Below are 21,164 nucleotides of genomic sequence, written 5' to 3' on the forward strand. Positions count from 1 at the left end.
CTGTTCGAGTTCGAATCTCATTTTCATTTTACATACATGTTACATATATCACAACATTCTATAAGAAGAAAAAACATTTTAAGGTGCGTTAAATATGTTGAATTTGAAATCGGAGTTTAGTTCGAAATACACGCAGATTACACAGAATATATTCAAGAAACACTTAAGATTAAAGAGGCAAAGCCGCAGCTTCGATGCCATTGCATAGCTCGTTGAGTGAACTCAATTGTTTTTGGGACTATCCTATATTAAAGAAAGGTAATTCTCCTATCTACTTGAAACTTGTATAGTACAAAGTGTCTGATCTGAATTCCAGTTTCGCTTTCATCTCTACAAATGCATAGGGCATATAATATTTCGGATATAATGCAATTTTCTCATGTATTGTAATACTGAAAACTATTATTATTATTATGTATTGCAAGGGCTTGCTTCCAGTTTTGTGTGCGTTGAGCAGAATATTGCTGAAATCGTTAGTTAAAAATTTTAATTGGAACTCTGAGAGATAAAAGTATTAATTTATACGATTCAAATACAGATGGTTAAAAAAACACAAACACACACAGAAATAGAGAGAAAGACATTCACAAACTATTTACACAACATAATTAACAACAAAAATTGATCAATGGTAGCGGTTACAAATGGCTATACTCCTAATGACTTTGGCCTCCACTTCGCTCCTCTCCTCTGTGCGTCCGCTTAGCGCTTGAGCAGCGCATCCATATCGCTCTTGGGGTCCATGGCCAGTGAGCTCCAGGCGGTGTCTCGACACAGTGGCAGATCCTGCAGCACATTAATCCCACTCACAATGCACGTTTCGCGCAGCTGAAAGAATTTCCCAACCAACCCATCGATGCGACTGTGCAGCTCCTGGCCAAGTAGATCCGCATTGGCCAACGCCTCTTGACGCAAAGCAAAGACATCGCTATCCGTGTGCAGATGCTGCTGCCATTCCACGGGCAGCTCAAAGTCCTCGGGCAGTGAGAGGCCCAGGCCACCGTTTTGGGCGCGTGCCGCTGCCACAGTTTCCAGTGGCGCCCCGTTCTCATAGGCCAGCGGAGCGATCAGAAACTTGAGCTGTGCATAGATGGAAGTGCGTCCAATTAACTTGGCCGTCCAGATGCCCGGTGTTAGCGGTCGCTTGAGCAGCGTTTTCGAGTGATTGATCACATCGATTTGGGCCTCTTCCACGTGCAGCTCATTGAAGTCCTGCAGTCGACCCAGCGGATCCAGCCACAGCAGCGTCAAGTTGTACGAGTGCGAGACATCCGGCGAGGCAGCAACTCCCTGATATGTATAGCTGAGCAGCAGTTCACTTTGCGGCCCCAGCAGCTTGGCGAAATTGCGCGCCACCTGTTCCTTCTGATCAAAGTCCGTGGAGACCTCAAAGTTGCGCAAACGCTTGCTGAAGCGAGCATTTCTCGCCACCTTGCCATGCTGTACGGGACGCACGCGCGTCTCCATCTGCAGCTCCTTGGAGTCGTTGCGACGCAACACATTGTAGCGCAGCAGGAAACCCTTGTACTGATCCCGATGCAGATAGTGGGTCAGCTCCAACAGCTCGACGGGTTGCAGCTTAAACTGTTGCGCCGCATGCCGCATGAGACTGTCGCCCACGGTGCGGGCCAGATCATCGCCAGCGCCGTGCTTGTCCTCATGATGGTACAGCGATTGCCAGTAGCCATGCAGATTGGCATATTCGCTGGTGTACGGCCCGTAGAGCCATTCCTCCAGCTGCAGCAACACCGCCTGATTGATAATCGGCTCGAATTTGCGGGCAAAGAACAACGATTTCTGCTCCGTCGCCAGCAGACGTGCCCAATCCTCCGGCTTAAAGTCGTTGGGGCTGCAGCCACACCAGTCCACCACATGCTTGTATTGGCACTTGCAGCCCTGCTTGCGTTTCCAGTTCGTCACGTGCAGATTGTTGTCCACATAGCTGTGGCAGTGCTGCGTATTCCGCAGCACCGTATGGAAGAAGGACTCCGCCGGCAAAAGCGTGTGTCGAAACAGCTGCAACAGCGCCTGCAACAGTTTATCCTCCTTCGCCGGATGCGTCACATAGCTGACAAACGGACGGGAAAGCGCCACCCAATCGCTGCCGCCGTCCACCTGTATCCCAGTGGGCAGTTTGCGATCCCCGATGCGCCACATGTGCGTGTCGCACTCGACGAACGTCTTGTCCAGTCCCTGCTTCTGGATGAAACGCTGCGTCTCCCGGCCATGGCCCTTGACAAAGTTGCGTCCTCGATTCGCGCTCATGAACTCCACCAGCTTATCCAGCGTCTTGACGGGAAAATCACTCTCGCTCAAATTGATGACAAAGTCCCAGGGCCAGTGCGACTGCAGCAGATCCTGCATGCACTGCATCAGCATGGTCAGCAACGAGGCACCGCCCCAAATTGTCGAGAAGCGTTTCCGTGCCAAACGTATATTGGGAAACTTTGGCTCCAGCTCCAGCAATTGACGATACAGATAATCCTGACGCTGTAAACAGGTGAGTAAAAAGATTAGTTAAGATTTGCAATTTGAGCTCTGTGTTAACAAAAGAACTTTTATCTTAACAATAATCTATATCTCTATATATATATATATATATTTATATATATATATGTCATGTCTTATTTAATAGAGTAAAGATCTGTTAGCTTTTAAGATGTTCAGATAAGGATTGATAATTTATAGCAGACACTATCTGATTTTGACTGGATCAGGTGCTTATCTTCGATTACATATATATCTATATCTATCATACCTTATGCAATTGTGTAACAACTAGTTAATGATTATTTAAAAACATTTGTTTCGTTTCTGTTTACTTTGCATTCTTCCACGGAATATTTGCTTGCACAGCAGCAGCGAGGCGTCAAATTCCGCTTAATTAGCACAAGTCGCGAGGCTCGTTGATCGCTTTAATTGTGAAATCCGGTCGATTCCACCCCTTCCTCTCCCACACCCGTACTCACCGCATCCACGTGTATGTAGTAGACATGCTGGGGGGCATAGAGTGCTCGGAGCAGTCGATGAACCTGGCGCAATGCGCGTCCATTCAACGTCAGTAGAAATGCAATGCGGACACGCTGCTCATCCCCCGGCGCCGGACTGCTGGCTGCCAGTTGGGCAGTGAACTCTGAAAAATGAATGAGCTATTAGATGAGATCAGCTCAATTTGGATTTGCACTCACTGGCGATGCCCGTTTCGTAGACATTCATGGCATAGAAGCCGCCGCAGATCTCCTTAGCGTTGCCCACACATTTCATGTTGCAGCTGGAGTCGGGCAGCTTGGCCGAGCTGGGCGGCGCATCGAAACCGCAGAAGCATTCGCGGGCATATTGAACGCCCGCATACGGATAACCCGATTGCAGACAGAGTTCGACGCAGCCGCTGGGGGAATTGGATGTCTTAAAGCTGGTAAAGTAGCCGGCGAGTAGGCGGGCATCCTTTTCGTCGCGATAGCAACCCAGAGATACGTTGGCCGTATGATTGCCCGCCGGGCAGCTGCTGTGCAGGTGTGTGGCATAGAAGCGCCCCGCTTGAATGGCACAGGCGATTCGGGCGATATGTTGACGGCAGTCTTTCGTCTTGGCACGCTGCAGTGCCGAGATTGCTTCCTTGGCACTGATAACACAATCGGGCTCGAAGCCCAGTTCCTCTGCCGTGAGGCGAAAACTCTTGCTGCTCTCCGGGGGCGCCTTTACTGGCTCCGCTGCCGATGGAACCGCTCCCTCGTGAAGATCTCGCTGGTTGCGTTGCAGTGCGCCCGCCAAATCAATGTCCACAGATTTGTAGGCGAGAAACAACTGAATGGCAATGATGAAGAGAAGTATTACGAAGAAGGCACGATAACGTCGCAGCCATCGCACCGAGAGCGAACTTGGCGACTCCATGGCCATCTGTGGCCTGTTCTCTTGCTGACCCGTCGTTCGCTTGAAATGCTTGTGGCGCTACTCGTGCTACGGCTGCGATGCAGTGGCATGTCCAGCGTTTCTTTGGTTCTCCTTGCGAGCAGCCGTTGGCTTGACTGACACGTACGGGGAGTATTGATTGCGAGCGATTAAATTAAGTGCATTTCACTTAAAGCACTCCCGCATTTTACTGCTACAAAGCTGATATCGTATGCATTTATCGATATTTACAAACATTATTTACGGTATTCAGCTGTTGGCGGTATTCCCACAAGCGAATAAAGTAAGCAGAATATCAATATTATAATTTAAGTGGTTTTAAGTGGCAGCCGTAAATAAGAACTGTTATTTAATGTGAGAAACTAAACTGAACACAGAAATTAAAAACTAATTTCAATTAAAAGTCGCTGAAATAAAGTACCAGTTACTGGCACAAGTGTACCAAATGTGGCAACAGCCGGTAATCACCTGCTGCAGTGTGACCATACTTAATTAGTACATATTTACCCTTAGAGGTTTGGAAATTATCAAGATAATAAAAAACAAAACAAGCCGAGTAGCCTTTGTCCCAAAAATTATATGTACACAAATACAACGTATAACTTGTTTAGAATTTATTTAATAAATTGTACCCACTTCCGGGATCTGCATACTAGCATCTAAACCAAGAAGACAACAAGAATTGTTCACAAAAAAAGATACAAAAATGGTTGATCCGAACCGCAAAATCAATCGACTTTCGGACAAAGACACAAGTTTCTTGGACGAGTGTGAGGCGGAGTTCGCATTGCGCTACACAACGGACGATGTCGAATTTATGGCACATTGTGCTAAGGCAGATCCTGAGCCGCCACTAGTTGAGAACTGGATGGGAGGAAGGGGAGGAGGAGGCGGCGGCGGCGGAGGAGGAGGAGGAGGAGGAGACCGGGCAGGAGCCGGTTTCTCTGGCCAGTATAATAATCGCTATAATGGCGGCCAGCGGCGAGGAGGCGGCGATCGCGGCTGGCAAAGACGCGGTGGCTACAACCATTACAAAGATCGAGGCTTCAGAGGTGACTAATGGGGAATTGAATGGAATTCAGTTGATATCAACTTCTTTTTTTTCAGATAATCGTCGTAATCGCAATGAACCTTATCAGCGCAGGGATCGAGGTGGCAGCGGAGGCGATTTCAATTCGGAGCGTCACATGGAATATAGGAATCGCAATCACAATGAGCCAGCAGCGCCACAAAGCGGTTCCCCTATGAAGGTCCGGCGTGACTATGGCAACTTTGTGCCAGCGTCCAAAGATTAGTGTTTAGCTGCAACTGTTCCACTTGGTTATCATTATAAGCAACACACACACACATGAATATATTTTTAGGTGTATATTTCGAGTTGAATGCATAAAATGTTGACTGTATTCTTAATTTGTAGCTGATGTGTTTTGCTCCTAGACAGCCGACTCGGAGAGATCCTTGGGCTTATCATCGGCGGCTGGCGCTGTGGACATGCCGACGCCCATGGCATTGAATAGATTGGAGACGGGTCCGGCGCCGCCCATCTGTGACTTGTAGCTGTCCATCATATTGCGCAGCGTGTTCACATTAATGTTGATCGGCTCAAAGTCCTCGATGTCATCGAAGTCATCCTCGGCCGCGTGGTGAGGCGAGGTGTTGTTGCTAGTCCCACTCTTGCCGTGGAAGGATTTGCCAACCGTGGTCTGTGCTAGCTCGCGATCCATTTGCTCCATGTACGCCTTGATGTTGCGATCCAAGCGATAATTATCATCGCCGCCACTGGCACTGGCGCTGGACAACGCATCGAAATTGCGTTGCAAATCGTCCTCATCCGCGTAGTCACTCATATCGGAATTGGAGTCCCAGTTGTCCTCGGGTATTACAAAGTCCAGAAAGTTGCGTACATGAGTGCTGTCCTGTTCATCCGACTGGATGAGGGAGTTGCGCTGACAAGCCTTCCGCATCGAGGCGCTCTTCTTCACCTTGGCTGCATGGCTGCTCGAAGCACTCGATGCTGACTTCGACTTCGGCGGCGGTGGCGGCTCATCATCGTCCGAGTCCAGCTCATCGTTGCCGGCTTCGCCCGGCATTTCAATGCCCTCAAAATTGGACTGTTGGTCCAAGAATTGCGAGAGATGCTTCGTGAATTCAGCGGCATTCATATCGCCATTGGGATTGTATAGCTTTTGGGGTCCATAACGTTGCTGCAGCATGGCATCCAGGTCCTCGGCACTGATGTTCAGCCAATCATCTGCATCGCTAGGCAGCAGATTGTTCTCCTCATCGCGCAACTGTTCCGCGGCGCTGCTTTCGCCCGTGTGGAGCAGTAGATCGACGATCTCGGCTCCCACCAGCGGCGCAGTGCGAAAACGTGTCTGATTAGACTTGAAGTACTCCTTGGCAGTTGCCAGCAGGCGCACATACTCGGCACTGCCCTCAACGTTGTCCCGGAAGTAGCCCTTCGATTGCAGACTACGCAAATAGGCACGCCAGGCTGTTGACTTTTCATCCGCCTCGTCGCCCGCACGCTTCGCCTGACTGGCCAGTATCTCTAGACCGCTGGCAAGCTTAACGCCCAGCAGCTGTTCCTTGTGGGCCTCCGGTTGGGCCACAGCGTCCGTCAGCTGCCAGCCAAGACGCCGTTCCGGCGTATACTGGTTGTGCATTAGCATTGCATACAGACAACGAGTGAAGGCGACATTTGTGCGCTTGCGCGGCGACTCCGGCGGAAAATAGCGCATCGTACGCAATGCCTTTGTGTCCAATGAGTCGCGATCGCAGAAGGCGCGCACAGCCGATGCCACCAGACCGGGTCGCTGCTTGAGCAACTGGGCCGCATTCTGTGGCAACTGCACAATCTGACGATGAATGGATGCATGCGGCTTTGCCGCCAGAAACTCCTGCAAACGCGAATCAATGCAATTTTGTATATCGCGAGAGCAGCGAAAAAGCGTGGGATTGAGGCGGATGCGTTGCACAGCGCTGGAAATAGGCATGCGCTTGCTCTCGCTTTCGCTGGTGGTCGCTGAATTCTGCACCAGCTGCAGACCCCCATTGACGATGTAGACGCGCTGCTCACAGGTCTCTGGACTGGCCCAGTCGGGCAACACATCTGCAGCCTCGATGAGTAGAAATTCGCCATCAGCATCGCTGACGCGCACAATGCAATCTGGCCGGGAGCGGGTCAGTTCGCCCAACAAATAGACAATGAACCACTCGTCCCCGATGTTGTCGCCGTAGTGTGTCACGCCATGTAAATGGGGTGGCAGGGCACCTAAAATGAGCACCACAAAATGTGTTAGAGGCTAAATATAGATGCATAAATATTATGCATTTACCATACGTCTCCGTCTCCTCTTCCTCCTGCTTGTTGTTGTCTTCCTCGTTTAGCAAACATTCTTCGGCGCTGCCCGTGCGTGTCAGCAGCTGAAATTCATCCTTGTGCCAAATATAACAACGATCGCTTATCTTCTTCTCCACAATGGCCAGGCATTCGACACGGACTAGCTCTAGCTGCTGACGCACTTGCTCCTCATCGCCCCCATCGCTTAGCTTGGGAAATATGTAGTACTCGACGAAATCATCTTCGCGCACAAACTCCAAGTTAGCACCTGGCAGCTTGTTCATTGTTCTCGTTGCCTTTGTTTCGCTTCGCTTTGCTTTCCTTTGTTTTGTTTTGGTTTGGTTCGTTGTGACTCAGAGTCAGCCTCGGGCCAGACGCGTGTGTATCCCTTTTGGCTATCAATTGGTAGCGAAAATGTTGCCTGGCTTGATAAGTATTTAGCAAAATCTACTCTTGGCACGTATTGCGTTTATTTTTGCACAATTTTTCATTTATTACTTGCAAAACAAAGTTTTTTTTCCTGGAACGGGAAGCTGATGCTGTTGCTGTGGCCACTCGCAATATATCGAACGATTATCGATAACGATGACTATCGCTTTTAGTTTTTCTTGTATATCAACTTCAAATGCAGAAAACAATAACTTTTAATAGATTTTTAAAAGACGGGGATAGAGACCATTTAATATTGAACATTACACACTTTGAACACCTATCTTAGTCGACATATATATGTATGTATATAAATATTAGAATATAGCACTTTGGCCACAATTTAAATGCTTCTTGAGCTACTTAAATGTTAAACTGCAGTCGGTCGTCAATAGAAATATTCATATTTCTGGGCATGCAGCAGCATCACCTCCATCGCCTTCTTGCCCTGCAGCACCCCGTTGCGCTCCATGTAGTTCCAAATGGAGGCCATGAACACACAGAACAGAATAACGCCAAACACAATAAACTTGAGCAACAGATAAATAGTTCCCAATCCAACAGGTGCAGAAAATTCGCAGAGCAGCACGAGAAGCACAAGGAGAACAGTTGCCGCACTGTAGTACAACAAGCGATCCGTATTCAATTGCAAGAGGGAGGAATCGCATAGAGTGAGTGCCTCAGTCAGGGCTGCGGTGCGTGCAGCGGGCAAGGATGACGAGCAGCTCATGCTTTCGCCATTGGCGGCTGGAGCGACATCACCATTGGCACCATTGGCTCCCGGATCGCCACAACCTTGCTCCTCCTCCTGTGTGATGTGGCACTCCACTTGCTCGATGTCGACAGGAGTATTGTCAGTCAGTCGTGTCAGCCTTACTTTAGCCAGAACAGCTTCGTGATCCGAATAGCTGAACTTTTGTCCAGGCACGCGATCCGGAAACGGTAGCGTATATTCGGCAATCTCAGCCTGAATATGATCGGCACTCCTCACGAATATATGATCGATCCTGATGCCCAGTGGATTCTTGGCCAGCGCACGTTTCGATGTGTACGAGTTCCGGGCACACTCATTCGTTCGGAATGCGTCCGATGCACAGCTGTCCTGCATCTTCGAGGTGTAGAGGAGCACCTTGTATGAAATGTCCTGCGGCTGCGTATTGAGATCACCAGCCAAGATCTGGAGCACACAATTGCCACGTGTCGCCTCGATAAACTGGGCCGTATCGAATGCCTGAATAACCCGATGCGTCTTGTAATCATCATTGTCGTTGTCGTATTCCGCATGCAGATGCGCATTGTACAGATGAACGATTTGATCGCCGACCAGGATGCGAGACAGACCCACTCCCTTGCCGCCGAACCAGTCCGCATGCTGGATGCGATGGAAATAGCCGTTGACGGACCACGCATGGAACAGCGTACCCAATATGGGATACTTTGAGAGCACCAGCAGTCCGGCACCTATCACGCCGCTGTGAAAGTAGTGGGAATAGGGAAGAACACTGGATGTCCCCTGCTGCAGTTGCTCGCTGTCGTGCTGGGACCAGACCTCCTGTAGGGACACAACATCATATTGGCCGCCGCTGAGCTCCTTACATATGGCCTCGATGCGTGGCGCTCGGTGACTGGAAACTAATGGAATACCCCTGGAATTATAATTGGATTTTCGCGACGACAAACAAAAACAATGCCAAGGCGATTTAGATTCGGCCGCGTGACCAAATGGGGGGAAAACAATTAAAAAACACACTCACCAAATGTTCAATGTTAGTATTTTCAGCTCCAGCAGCAGCATTGTGATATGTGTTGAGTTCGCCGTGTTTCTGGCATTCGCATTTGCTATCGCTGGCGCACAATGTACGGGCGAAGCGGCGATAAGATTAAATTTTGTTGCCAAACAAAATAAAATGATTTGCGCACTTTAAAGCGCTCACTTGAAGTTGGCTGCGCGCCGTTATGCGCCCGAGTGCAACGCATTTTCATGACTCACGTGAAGTTGGCTGCGCGAAACTTTCAGTTTTATAAACAAGCAAAAAAGCACATGAAACGAGTGATTTAATTCAAATGTAGTTGGAAGTCATCGCAAATCGAGAATAAATATGGCACGAACCGAGCTGGAAATAAAGAAACAAAAACGTAAGGCCAAAAAACGTAAGCACGAAACACAGGCAGCTGGCAGCGACGACGAAGTGGCCGACAAAAGTGTAATTGTGGAGGAGCAGCAGGTGGCAAGTGAATCGCAAATGGAGCAAGATGCCCCACGAAAAGGTAAACTAAATAATTAAATAAATATATAGCCAGTTATTCAATGAGTTCCTCCTGATTGCAGTCAAGGCATCCAAGCGAAAGCAACAGGTGGAGCAGCCCGATGTTATCAAAGAGAAACGCAGTAAGTCAACAGATGACAACAAAGATGCTGAAGATGACCCGGAAGACATGCCCACAGCTGATCAACTGGCGGAGGCAGCCAAGCCGGAGAACTCAAATGCCATTGTTACGGTACGCCAGAAGAAGAAACAAAAACATTTGCAACGGCTCGAGGAGAAAAAGTATCAGAGCTCTGACAAAGAAGCCAAGCGTAATGAGGAATATCTTGTTAAGTGGCGGGACTGTCGACAGGATTGGAAGTTTGTGAAACTACGACAGATATCTATACAACAGAACGCCTTCAATGAGCAAAAGCTGAACGCAGATATCTGGGCCATTGCTTTGGAGTACCTGGCGGCGTCGAAAGGTGCCTCAAAGACAACCGTCACAAAACTGGCCCAGGACGCCATCGAGCAGATGGACAAACAGTGCGAGCTGCTCACCGACGAGGCGGAGCGCCAGGCCATTCTGGATTCAACGCGATATCAGCGTGCACGCAACCTGTTGCAGAGCTTCGATTAAGCGTTAGGTTTTATTAGTTTCGATATACAAATTATATATGTAGCGAGAAATGCGTTTTTGTTAATGTTTAGGATTTAATGAACAAAGTAAACGAGTTTTATTTACAAATCTACATAGGCCAATAGTTTATCCAGATGCTCGATGCGCTGCCTCAGCAGCTGCTGTTGCTCCTCAGCGTGCTCCTCCAGCTTGGCCAGCATAAAGTGCTGCATAAACAAACGGATGCTCTGCTTGAACTGCTGCAGCTTCGAGTTCTTCGCAATGCGCTCGAACGCCGAATAGATTTGATTCTCCTCGCTGCTGAGCAGCAGACGCAGCATAATCTCGCGCATGAAATAGAAACTGAGCTTGTGGAGCTGCATAAAGTCAACAACTTTTAGGACGGACAACTGTAGACCGGCGGATAGGATGAGCTGCTGGAGAAAGCTGGCCAGATTGCGTATCCGTGCCTTGGACAGCGTTTCAATGTCATTGATCCGATCCCAGCTGGCGAATTGAAATGCGAGCTGGAATTTGCGATTGTACTGACAGAATTTCAATGCTAGATGCGCATAGTAAGGATTCGCACGACGCTCGTTAAGGGCACAATGTATGATCACATAGGCAACCGTGCGCTGATCCTTCAGTGACAGATGCAGAATCTTTTCAAAAGCATCCACATAGTCGGCGGCGCTCATGATGATGCAGAAGATATTGCGCCTCTCTGCGGTGTTCATATGCTGCTTCTTGGCCAGTTCGAGCAGCTTTTCTGAGTAGCGTTCACCTCCTGGTTGAGGGCGTTGCTTCTCCTGCTCCGCCTGAGCGGAACCCATCTCGGCCAGATTGCCCGCCCATGCGGAACCAACAATCCACCATTTGCCCAGCTTATCTGCACGCAACAGATCCTCCAGCGTAATATTCAGTGTGACAACATAGCGCTCATTTTTCAGCATTCCCTTGAGACGCTTGCGCAGATTCTCTGCCAGCTCGGGATCATACTGGGGCAACTTGCTCATGTTGTTGTTTTTTACAGCGTTCAGAATGTCCACCATGAAACGCAGGCGGGGATTCTCCTTAAGCTCCAGCGGCGATGAAGCAATCTGTAACTGGACATTCTGCATCATGTTTTTAAAGGCCAGCGGATCGTCTTTACGCAGACGAAAGCCGACTGTTTGGAAGATCAGCAACAGACATTCCACAGACTTCTCGCACAGACTCCCGGCAAGTCGGGCAATAAGCTCCAATAGCAGACGCTGCTCGTAGATCTTAAACATATACATATAGCAGAGGATCAGTACCAGATTATTGAGACGCTTATCCTCCAAGTCCAGGGAGTCAATCTCCTTGACATAGCCATCAAATTGTTCGACGAAAGTTTGCAGAAAATGCGCACCAATCTCACTGCCAATGTGCGCATGCAGATAGGACAGCAGCACCATGTGCTCTTGCACCATACGCTCGTTGGCGCGTGCCCGACCCAGAAGCGCCTCCTGCAGCAGTTTCGTCAGCGTGTCGTTCATGTTGTAGCGCGAATTGTTCATGTAGAGCGACTCAACGCCACTGGAAATCTTGTGCAGATTCGCCTCGGAAAGACGATTGAGCAAACCCTTGCATTGCTTCTGCAGCCGAGCCATTTGCTCCGACTGCTGGACACTGGCACCCTCGCTGGCGGCCAGCAGAGCACGCTGATGTGGTGGTATGTACTTCTGACCGGTGCCCTTCGCCTCCATCTCTCGCTCATCCTGCACAATATTGCCATCGGCATCGCGACGTCGTCCGTAAATGTCCTCTTTGACTGTAAATAGATTGGAAAGTCATCATTAAAGGACGTAAAAAATTGAAACAATTTTGCATACATTTCGTTTGTTGTGCCTCCTCCTCGTTTTCACTATCAGATCCCTTATCATCCTCATCCTCGTTCTGCTCCATGTCACTTTGATCCGTCAGATCTTCATCGTCGCCTTCTTCCATTTCGCCATCTGCCTCTGGTATGTCCATTGGTTCATCTTCCTCCTCGCTCCACATGCCTGCCTCTTCCTTTTCCTGGCGCTCCTTGAGCTCCTTTTTCCGTTGCTGTTTCTCCTCCCACTTTTGTTTCTCCTCGTCATCATCCAGTACGAAATCGAGCAGATAGTCCAGACCATCGTTGAACATTTTGCGCACTAAACGGTTCTTATCCTTGGATTTGTTCAGCTTTAGCTTCTTCTCCAACTTGGCAATCTCCTTGTCCTCCTCCACGTTTTCCAGTTTCATTTGCTTAACGCGCTGCTTGCGCGACTTAGTTAGCAGCTCCTTGTGCTGGCGCAGCTCTCGCTTGCGTGCTGCCATTTCGTCGACTCGCTGGATGCCAGCGTGTTTCTTGGGCGGTTTCTGGCCAAGCGGCTCAAATGTTTCTACTTTGCGTGCTGGCGGCAAACGGGCATCCACTTCCGCATCACTAAAATCTGAGCCAATGGATTCATCGTCATCCTCATCCACCTCGCCCGCCAGCAGCTCTTCGCGAGGAATCTCCTCCGGTTTCGCATGCTTCTTTTTTGGTTTCCTCTTCCTTTTGGTTTTGCTTGTCACTGCCAACGCAGCCGCAGCTGCCTCAGCTACGCGCTGCGCTCCATTTGTTTTGGACGCATGGAAGATTCTATTGTTGTTCTTTTTGGTCTCTTGTTTCAGTTTGCGCTGTTCCTTGCGGCTGAGCGGCTTCTGCTTCTGCTTTTTCAGCTTGACCATGTCAACAATTCAAAACACCAATAAAATTTCAAGTGTTGCCAAATCAGCTGTGCACAACACGTGTGTGGGATATTTTAGTGCTTTTTTCCTGTTTTAGTTTAGTACACTTTCCAGGCTAAACAGCTGATTTATTTCTTATGTTGCTCAATTGTAATTTTTTTTGATAGTTTGTCTAAAAGATAACTTTTGTGAAATGTCAACGCGGTGGTATCCAATTTATCAACGTGGTAATCCGCAGCTACGCGTCTTCTTGCCAAACTTTTGGATGAAACTGGTGCGACCCACCGAGGATCAGCCGGCAAATGTTGTCACCTTTGCTGTATCGACGGAAATGACGAAACACGATGTTAAAAACTACCTAGAAAAGATCTACAAAGTGCCTGTGGTCGATGTGCGTACACGAATCGCATTGGGCGAGACCAATCGTGATCTGACCTACGGCTATGTGACCAAAAAAGATGATGTCAAATTGGCTTATGTAACCATGGTGAGTATGAAGGCGAAGCTAAAATATTTTAAGCTACATATTCATCTTTTCCCTTGCAGCCCAAAACGGAAGCGTTTACGTTCCCAGATCTCTTTGCGAGCAAGGGAGAGAAACAGGAGAAGGATGAGAAGTCAATGGATGAGTCAAAGGAGGGATTTCGCCGATTTCTGGATCGCAATAAGAAGAGACCCGGCACACCAGGCTGGTTCTCCATTTAGGCACTTAGTTTACATAATAGTTTAAGCTGTTTTTGCAACGAGTAATAACATTTATTATGAAAAAAGCACAACAAACTTAAAGCTTTTTGTGTACATTTTGGATTGCTTGCGGCTGGATTTCATCATCCCCTACTGCTTTGCATTCTTGACTGCTGTGGCAACCCAAGCGCGTATCTTGTCCTCATCCTGGAGGCCCACCATGCGCTGCACTTCCTTGCCGTTCTGCATGATCACTAGCACGGGAACGGCAGCCACATCGTAGTCCAGCGCCAGTTCACTGTGCTCATCGATGTCTACTTTGGCCAGTTTAATTGAGCCCGCCTGCTCGCCCACAATGCCCTCGATGCGCGGCGTCAATAGCTTGCAGGGATTACACCATCTGAAAGAGAGAAAGAGTTTTAGTAGTGGAATTTGCTAGTCAAATTCGACTTACGTTGCAAAGAAATCTACAATAACTGGCTCCTGGCTGTTCTTCACTTTCTTTTCGAAATCCTCGGGGCTTTGCACTTTGAAGATTTCCCACTTCTGCTGTGTCACGGAGAATGCACGGTGGCTGCGCACCTGTCGCGTCACATTTCCCAGCAGATTTATCACTTGCCTTTGCATTTTTGCTTAGATTAGATGCGATCAAAAGTTACGAGCGAGATTATAATATATTTTTTATAGCTGACGGCACAGCTAAAAGTGGCGTTACCAACACTCACAAAACAGCTGTTTTCTCTTCTTATTTTTATGTGTATACCAGTGTGACCAGAATATGAACATACAAATATAAGATAAGTTCAATACACCTGAGTTCAAAATACCCTTCCATACCACTGCCAATCCACTATAACTGCTGCTTAAGAATCTCTTTCAATATCTCAAATCTTCTTGGCTTTACCTATCAAGTTATCATTGAAATTATTAGTTATCAAATTAAAGCTAGATATAGCAGAATTGTGCTGGTGGATGTGTTACACATTGCTTGCACAAATTTAAGCATATTAAATAGAGTATATATAAATACCAAGAGTGACCATTTTACTTTTGATAAAGAATACAGAATAAAGGTCGAAAGTTTTCCAAAAAAATACCAACACACATACAGACATGCGCGCGAACACACACGCACACACACTGTAACACGTACTTGCATCGAGCATTAAAAAAATTGCCATATATCAAAAGTTCAATTGATTCGATTGCATATTAAAAATCAAATTTCAAGTGTTTGTTGTACAATCGGGGTCTGATCAAGACTTTGTCCACGAGTGAGCATTGTGCGAATTTAAAGGTTCATCGATACGGAGCGCATTAAATAAAGCGCCTCGCCAACTGCGCAAATGGCAGTGGAACAGTAGAGGAGACAGCAGACGATAGACGAGATAGACTAGACGACAGACGACGGACGACAGAAGTAGCACGATGGATGATCTGTCGCAGGGCGACATTTGTCGCGTTTGCCGCTGTGAGGCGTTGCCCGATCGACCGCTGTTCTATCCATGTATCTGCACGGGCAGCATCAAGTACATTCACCAGGATTGCCTGATGCAATGGATGCGTTACTCGCACAAGGAATATTGTGAGCTGTGCGGCCATCGCTTCAGTTTCCAGCCCATCTATGCGCCTGATATGCCGCGCGTGCTGCCGCTGCGCGATGTCCTCGTGGGCCTCATGTCCGCCGTATTTGAGGGCGCCCGCTGCTGGCTGCACTACTCACTGGTGGGCATGGCCTGGTTTGGTGTGGTGCCACTGTCGGCATATCGCACCTATCGCTATCTGTTCCGTGCCAATTCGTTTGATATGATTCTCTCGCTGCCCTTTGACATCTTCTCCATGGATAATCTGACGGTGGATTCATTCCGCGGGTGTTTTGTCGTAACATGCACGCTGTTGGCTTTCATTGGCTTGGTGTGGTTACGTGAGCAAATCCTACACGGTGGCGGACCCGATTGGCTTGAACGAGATGAGGCGCCAGCAGCTGCAGCAGCCGCCGCAGCAGCAGCAGTACCAGCGCCTGTGCCTGCAGCAGCACCCGCTGCCGTTGTGCCCGAAGCGGCGCAGGATGACAACAACAATGGCGATGCACCGCAAGATGTGCCCATGGATAATGAAGCGCCCGCCGTGGCCAATCCGGCGGATAACGAAGGTGATGCTGCACAGCCGGCGGCTGCGGCCGCTGCAGCACCTGCTGCCAGGATCGCAGCTGGTGCTGGGGCTGCTGCCGATGTGGATAACGATGAACAGAACTGGAATCCCATGGAATGGGATCGTGCCGCCGAGGAGCTAACCTGGGAGCGTTTACTTGGCTTGGATGGTTCGTTGGTCTTCTTGGAGCACGTCTTCTGGATCATCTCGCTGAACACCATGTTCATCTTTACGTTCGCCTTCTGTCCGTATTGCGTGGGCAACTTCATACTGAGCTCCATGGATCTGCTACAGCCGGAGAAGCCATTGCTCCATTTCCACGGCATGATCACGACGCTATTTGGCTACTGTTGCATCGGACTGACGCTGGTCGTGCTTCACTTCTTTGCACGCGTCTTTCGGATGCGTCGCATCTGCTGGTTCATTGGCCTCTGTTACATTGTGGTGAAGGTATCGCTGCTGTCCGTCGTGGAGATTGGTGTGCTGCCGTTGATCTGCGGCTGGTGGCTGGACATCTGTTCGCTGCCGCTGCTTGATGCCAGCTTGAAGGATCGCAAGGCGAGCTTTAAGGCTGCACCGGGCACTTCAATCTTTGTCCACTGGATGTTTGGCATGGTGTATGTCTATTATTTTGCTGCCTTCATATCGCTGCTGCGCGAGGTCCTGCGTCCCGGTGTCCTTTGGATCTTCCGCAACGTCAATGATCCCGATTTTAGCCCCATACAGGAAATGATTCATGTGCCCATTGTACGCCATGTGCGCCGCCTGGTCGCCTCCGCGATGATCTTTGGCTTTGCTGTGCTGCTCATGCTGTGGCTGCCCATTCGCATCCTCCAGGTGGTTTGGCCCAATTTCTTGCCCTATGCCTTAAGCGGCGACTCCGAGGTGAATGATTTGAGTCTGCAGCTGCTCTTACTACAGGTGAGCATTATCTGAATTCTATGGTTTCCTCCTGCTAATGATTCCACTTGCAGATTGTGCTGCCCGGCTTCTTTGAGCAAACTCAAACGCGCACATGGCTAAAGAGTTTATTGCGCATCTGGTGCCGGGCTGTCGCCTGGCTGCTGGGCATACGCAGTTATTTGTTGCCCGCTCCGGAGCCGCCAGCTGATGCTGCTGAGCCAGCTGCCGATCCTGTTGCTCAGCCCGATGGAGCGGCTGGAGCTGCTGTTGCTGCTGCACCGCCAGCACCACCGCCAGCTGTACCGGAGCCAGCAGCGCCTCGTAACTTGGCTGCCGCTCATCAGGCGATCATGCAGCGTGATGTACCCGTCGGATTCCAGCCCTACGAACGTCCCACATTCTTTGTGCTGCGCCTGAGTGCACTGCTTACGCTGATGTGCTTCTCCATAATGTGCGCCGCCATGCTGATGCTTACAGTGCCCGTCTATATTGGACGTCGCCTAATGATGGCTTGGACGGGACAGCCGGGCGATAAAGCTGCGCCGATTGTGGCAGGCGATGTGCCTCTGGCCGATCCGGAGGCAGCACGTAAGAGCGAACGTATGCTGCGTCCCCATGAGCTCTACACGGCTGAGATTGGTGGCTATCTGTGCTGGATTGTGTCGCGTGGGATTGCTGTGGTGGTAACACTGTTGCCCCAGGGACGTACTGCCATTGTCAACAAGCTGAAGCATTGGGCACGCGTTGCCCTTCAATATGCGCTGCCAGTTTTGACGCTGCTGGGTATCTTTGTGCTGGTCCCGCTGCTATTTGGATTGGTGCTGGAGCTGGTTGTGGTTATACCGTTGCGTGTCCCGATGCTCCACACGCCCATACACTTTCTGTGGCAGGATTGGGCACTCGGTGTGCTGTATACCAAAATCGCCATAGCAGTTACATTGATGGGACCGGATTGGCATCTGAAACGTGCCCTGGAACGCGCCTATACGGATGGACTGAGGGATTTCGATTTGAAGTTTGTGATGAACGATCTGGCGGTGCCGGTGGTGACCACCCTTGGTCTAGCATTGGCCATACCATATGTGCTTAGTGAATCCATAATACCCATGTTCGTTGCCGATCCGAACGATCGTATTATCGTCTACCGATTGGTGTATCCGTTGAGCGCCATTCTTGTTAGCAGCATTTGCTTTGTGCTCTTCCAGATAAAGCAGCTGAAGAAGCTGTATCTGTCGATTAAGGTGGACAAGTATCTAGTGGGTCAGCGACTGGTCAACTATGAGCATCGCAAGAAGCAGCAGGCCGCCCAGGAAAAGGCCCGCTTGGAGGCGGAAGAGGCGCGCCTGGCACAGGCACAGGGAGAGGATGACGCCAATCCCCCCATGGATTTGGCGGAGCAGGCGGCGTTACATGCCCGACGGCGACGCCAGCAATTGGCACGCCCCCTCCTTGTGGATGCCAACGAAGAGCTGCTCTAGGGTTACGTTTACTTTATGTGCATGTTGCTAATGGAGTCTCTGCTGATATATCTATTTTTTAAAAACATGCTCCCGCCGGAGCGGTACATGTAGGCAATAATGTGCCCACGCCCCTTGCATGTGCCACACAAAACAACGGCATTCAGCATCCTGCATCCTGGACGAAGTAGCCGCAGAGTTCGCTTCTTATTTTCAAGTTAAATTCAACTTGTTTTTATACGTTAGCCAAAATTGTTTGTTAAATCGATTCGCTTTTAAGTCCCTAAACTTTACGATAATTTAAGCCAGGCAGATATTTAGCCAATAATCACCATCTGATTGCAACACTTTACTGATTTACTATACATATACGATATATGCACGTGAAACTTTTCGGTTGCTTTGTAAAAAGTCCAAGTATGGCTTAAAAATAAACTATAATGATATGATATATAATAATGGCGATTCATAATTAATATATATGTAGAGAGAATTACCTTGTATTAGGATCTGATACGCGATATATATGTATGTTCGAAGAATATTTAAAAAAAAATGATTTAAAAAAAACTAAAGAATATTTCAAATAATAACTTGGTAAATGTGGTGAAACCTTTTGAGTAGATTTACGAACTTGTAAAAATTATATATGTATGTATACATTTAATATTAAATCAAATACAATTATAAATAAATAAATGTAACTTTAAATTTCAATGGAAAAGAGTTGTTTCATTGTAGACAATCAAAATGTTAAAAGTTGCGCGTTCTTTGTTATTTTTATACTCTTGTAAAGGGTATTAAAATTTTATCGTGACTTGTGCAACGCAAAGAAGGTTACCAATAGAGCATATATAGTCGTGATCAGCATTACTTGAAGTTCAATTTAATATTAAAGTTGTGCGCTCTGAATAGGCGTAATCACACATTTTATATGTCAGCAGATTAACTTCGGTCTACAAGGATATCTAATATTTGATTCACTTTATAAAAGTACCGCGTTTGTAAATTTAATTCTCTTGAAGAGTTGAAATGAAACTAACAAAATGAAGACGTAACCATAAATTTCATGGTACCCGCCAAAAATTTGTGAAATGGGTATCATAAATTTAAAGAGTTGAAATGAAAGTCTAACTAAACAAATGTGGCATTTTCATTAAAAACTCTGGACTTGTAACTACAAAAAGACTTGTAACTGAAAAGGGAGTCTTATATTGTATGGAGCACACATATTAAGATTAATTTTTGTTATTTTTTAACTAAAAATGGAAATTACTATGAATGGATTTATGTATACATTAGCTGGATACGGGGTATCTTAGTCCAGCATGTTATGCGCTCCAGCCATGCTATGTACAACAAGTACTCGCGCATTTATACCAGTGTAAGTGTATATATATATAAATCACATATACCTAAGTATACCAAGTACTAGCTCGAGCCCAAAAGGTCAATTTAACAAATCAGAGAACACGCAAAATAAACAGTCTACTATCCGCTGGCGTATGCCATATGGCTTGTTATCTGCATTTCTGGCCCAAAATATCGCCAGCCCTTTGCATTGCGAAAGGCCTCCAGCTGGGCACATTATACAATTGCCTATTGCAATTACGCTTAAAACAACATAGATAGATTGCCTGTTATAGAAGCTGGTTGTGCGTTGTATGCGCCACAGGAGCAGGGTATTGATAGCCAAAATACACCGTAAAAATATATTGAATGAATTATGCAATGATTTCCTTTGGCTGGCGTTGCTTGCTCTATAATATGGCAGCAGATTGGCCAAGTTTAAGTAATAGCGTTTAGCGGTTCATGGATTATAAATAAATTTAAAATAATATTTCTATTGTAGTTCTTAGACGTCCTAACGATTTTATCTCTTAATATTTTATGAATTTTTTGAATTAAGTTATAATAAAAAATTACAGAGTTCAAGTTACTTTTTTAACATTCATTATTCTACCAGATTAACGTTTATATAAGTAATAAGTATGAATATAAAAACATAACTTTAATATTCACTAATTTAATTTTGGCTTAATGCGTGCAGCAGTTATCACTTGCCAAGCGGTTTAACTTGAAATAATCTCTCCATGCCAGTCTAGCTGAAAGCACACTGCTCTTATACATAAACCCTTCACACAGCACATACACACACCCAACCCGTACACCCAACCACCTTTGTGTCCCATATTTTTAAGCTGACCATTGCCCATGCTGGGGTTATTTAATTTTATATCCTTTGTTTTTTGGGCCCATTCCCCCCTTCGGTCAACATGCGTATTTTATTGACCATAATCGGAAAGGCTGGCAGAGCGGCAACAACGCCGCAGCACTTAGCACTCCTTAAGTTTTACAACTTCACACTCAATCAGCGACGACAATGAAGGGCTATAAAAACGGTAACAGCTCGAACTTCAAACTTTAACCCAAGACAGTCAATGAATTAGACAAGTACGCAAAAGGTGAATGTGACCATGGCTACAAAGAGCAAATATTAAAGCAACAAAATAAGGTGTGGGCTGGAAAGGTATGAACAAGAACCAAACCAAATATAATACAAATTGAGTGAAAGCGACAACTATTTGTGCTGTGCGTTGTTGACATAGAATACCAAAAGTCAGCAAAGGACATAAGCCGCAACGGTGCCAGCCCTAACCCAAAGAAAATAAATACGTTTGTGGCCTAAACATCAA

At 47.6% G+C, this 21,164-nt stretch overlaps 9 protein-coding genes across 9 annotated transcripts; 4 read left to right on the forward strand and 5 right to left on the reverse strand.

The window, feature by feature from the left end:
• Window positions 1–497: 497 nt before the first annotated feature.
• LOC6556495 (xylosyltransferase oxt) lies at window positions 498–4,078 on the reverse strand. The gene is made up of 3 exons (XM_001984437.3): window positions 3,189–4,078; window positions 2,970–3,133; window positions 498–2,490 (listed from the first exon to the last, which is right to left on the reverse strand). The coding sequence occupies exons 1-3, from the start codon at window positions 3,895–3,897 to the stop codon at window positions 703–705; spliced, it is 2,661 nt and encodes an 886-aa protein (XP_001984473.2). The 5' UTR covers window positions 3,898–4,078; the 3' UTR covers window positions 498–702.
• Window positions 4,079–4,500: 422 nt separating this feature from the next.
• On the forward strand, window positions 4,501–5,319 carry LOC6558649 (ATP-dependent RNA helicase laf-1). The gene is made up of 3 exons (XM_032743281.2): window positions 4,501–4,784; window positions 4,815–4,961; window positions 5,017–5,319. The coding sequence occupies exons 1-3, from the start codon at window positions 4,616–4,618 to the stop codon at window positions 5,202–5,204; spliced, it is 504 nt and encodes a 167-aa protein (XP_032599172.1). The 5' UTR covers window positions 4,501–4,615; the 3' UTR covers window positions 5,205–5,319.
• LOC6556487 (protein ecdysoneless) lies at window positions 5,263–7,816 on the reverse strand. Its single transcript, XM_001984435.2, has 2 exons — window positions 7,248–7,816; window positions 5,263–7,183 (listed from the first exon to the last, which is right to left on the reverse strand). Exons 1-2 carry the CDS (start codon window positions 7,534–7,536, stop codon window positions 5,343–5,345), a joined length of 2,130 nt encoding a protein of 709 aa, XP_001984471.1. The 5' UTR covers window positions 7,537–7,816; the 3' UTR covers window positions 5,263–5,342.
• An 86-nt stretch (window positions 7,817–7,902) lies between these two features.
• On the reverse strand, window positions 7,903–9,619 carry LOC116806512 (putative neutral sphingomyelinase). Its single transcript, XM_032743265.2, has 2 exons — window positions 9,436–9,619; window positions 7,903–9,327 (listed from the first exon to the last, which is right to left on the reverse strand). Exons 1-2 carry the CDS (start codon window positions 9,474–9,476, stop codon window positions 8,070–8,072), a joined length of 1,299 nt encoding a protein of 432 aa, XP_032599156.1. The 5' UTR covers window positions 9,477–9,619; the 3' UTR covers window positions 7,903–8,069.
• Window positions 9,620–9,674: 55 nt separating this feature from the next.
• On the forward strand, window positions 9,675–10,682 carry LOC6556484 (uncharacterized protein C7orf50 homolog). The gene is made up of 2 exons (XM_001984434.3): window positions 9,675–9,949; window positions 10,011–10,682. Exons 1-2 carry the CDS (start codon window positions 9,781–9,783, stop codon window positions 10,568–10,570), a joined length of 729 nt encoding a protein of 242 aa, XP_001984470.1. The 5' UTR covers window positions 9,675–9,780; the 3' UTR covers window positions 10,571–10,682.
• LOC6556498 (nucleolar MIF4G domain-containing protein 1 homolog) lies at window positions 10,637–13,302 on the reverse strand. The gene is made up of 2 exons (XM_001984433.2): window positions 12,406–13,302; window positions 10,637–12,344 (listed from the first exon to the last, which is right to left on the reverse strand). The coding sequence occupies exons 1-2, from the start codon at window positions 13,271–13,273 to the stop codon at window positions 10,672–10,674; spliced, it is 2,541 nt and encodes an 846-aa protein (XP_001984469.1). The 5' UTR covers window positions 13,274–13,302; the 3' UTR covers window positions 10,637–10,671.
• Window positions 13,303–13,395: 93 nt separating this feature from the next.
• On the forward strand, window positions 13,396–14,059 carry LOC6556475 (39S ribosomal protein L23, mitochondrial). The gene is made up of 2 exons (XM_001984432.3): window positions 13,396–13,760; window positions 13,820–14,059. The coding sequence occupies exons 1-2, from the start codon at window positions 13,467–13,469 to the stop codon at window positions 13,976–13,978; spliced, it is 453 nt and encodes a 150-aa protein (XP_001984468.1). The 5' UTR covers window positions 13,396–13,466; the 3' UTR covers window positions 13,979–14,059.
• On the reverse strand, window positions 13,999–14,686 carry LOC6556492 (thioredoxin C-1). The gene is made up of 2 exons (XM_001984431.3): window positions 14,412–14,686; window positions 13,999–14,357 (listed from the first exon to the last, which is right to left on the reverse strand). Exons 1-2 carry the CDS (start codon window positions 14,582–14,584, stop codon window positions 14,108–14,110), a joined length of 423 nt encoding a protein of 140 aa, XP_001984467.1. The 5' UTR covers window positions 14,585–14,686; the 3' UTR covers window positions 13,999–14,107.
• Window positions 14,687–14,930: 244 nt separating this feature from the next.
• LOC6556468 (E3 ubiquitin-protein ligase MARCHF6) lies at window positions 14,931–19,192 on the forward strand. The gene is made up of 2 exons (XM_001984430.2): window positions 14,931–17,029; window positions 17,083–19,192. Exons 1-2 carry the CDS (start codon window positions 15,386–15,388, stop codon window positions 18,487–18,489), a joined length of 3,051 nt encoding a protein of 1,016 aa, XP_001984466.1. The 5' UTR covers window positions 14,931–15,385; the 3' UTR covers window positions 18,490–19,192.
• The last annotated feature ends 1,972 nt before the right edge of the window (window positions 19,193–21,164 follow it).

The sequence above is a fragment of the Drosophila grimshawi genome, unplaced genomic scaffold (assembly GCF_018153295.1).
Source record: "Drosophila grimshawi isolate 15287-2541.00 unplaced genomic scaffold, ASM1815329v1 contig_44, whole genome shotgun sequence".
Lineage (NCBI taxonomy): Eukaryota > Metazoa > Arthropoda > Insecta > Diptera > Drosophilidae > Drosophila > Drosophila grimshawi.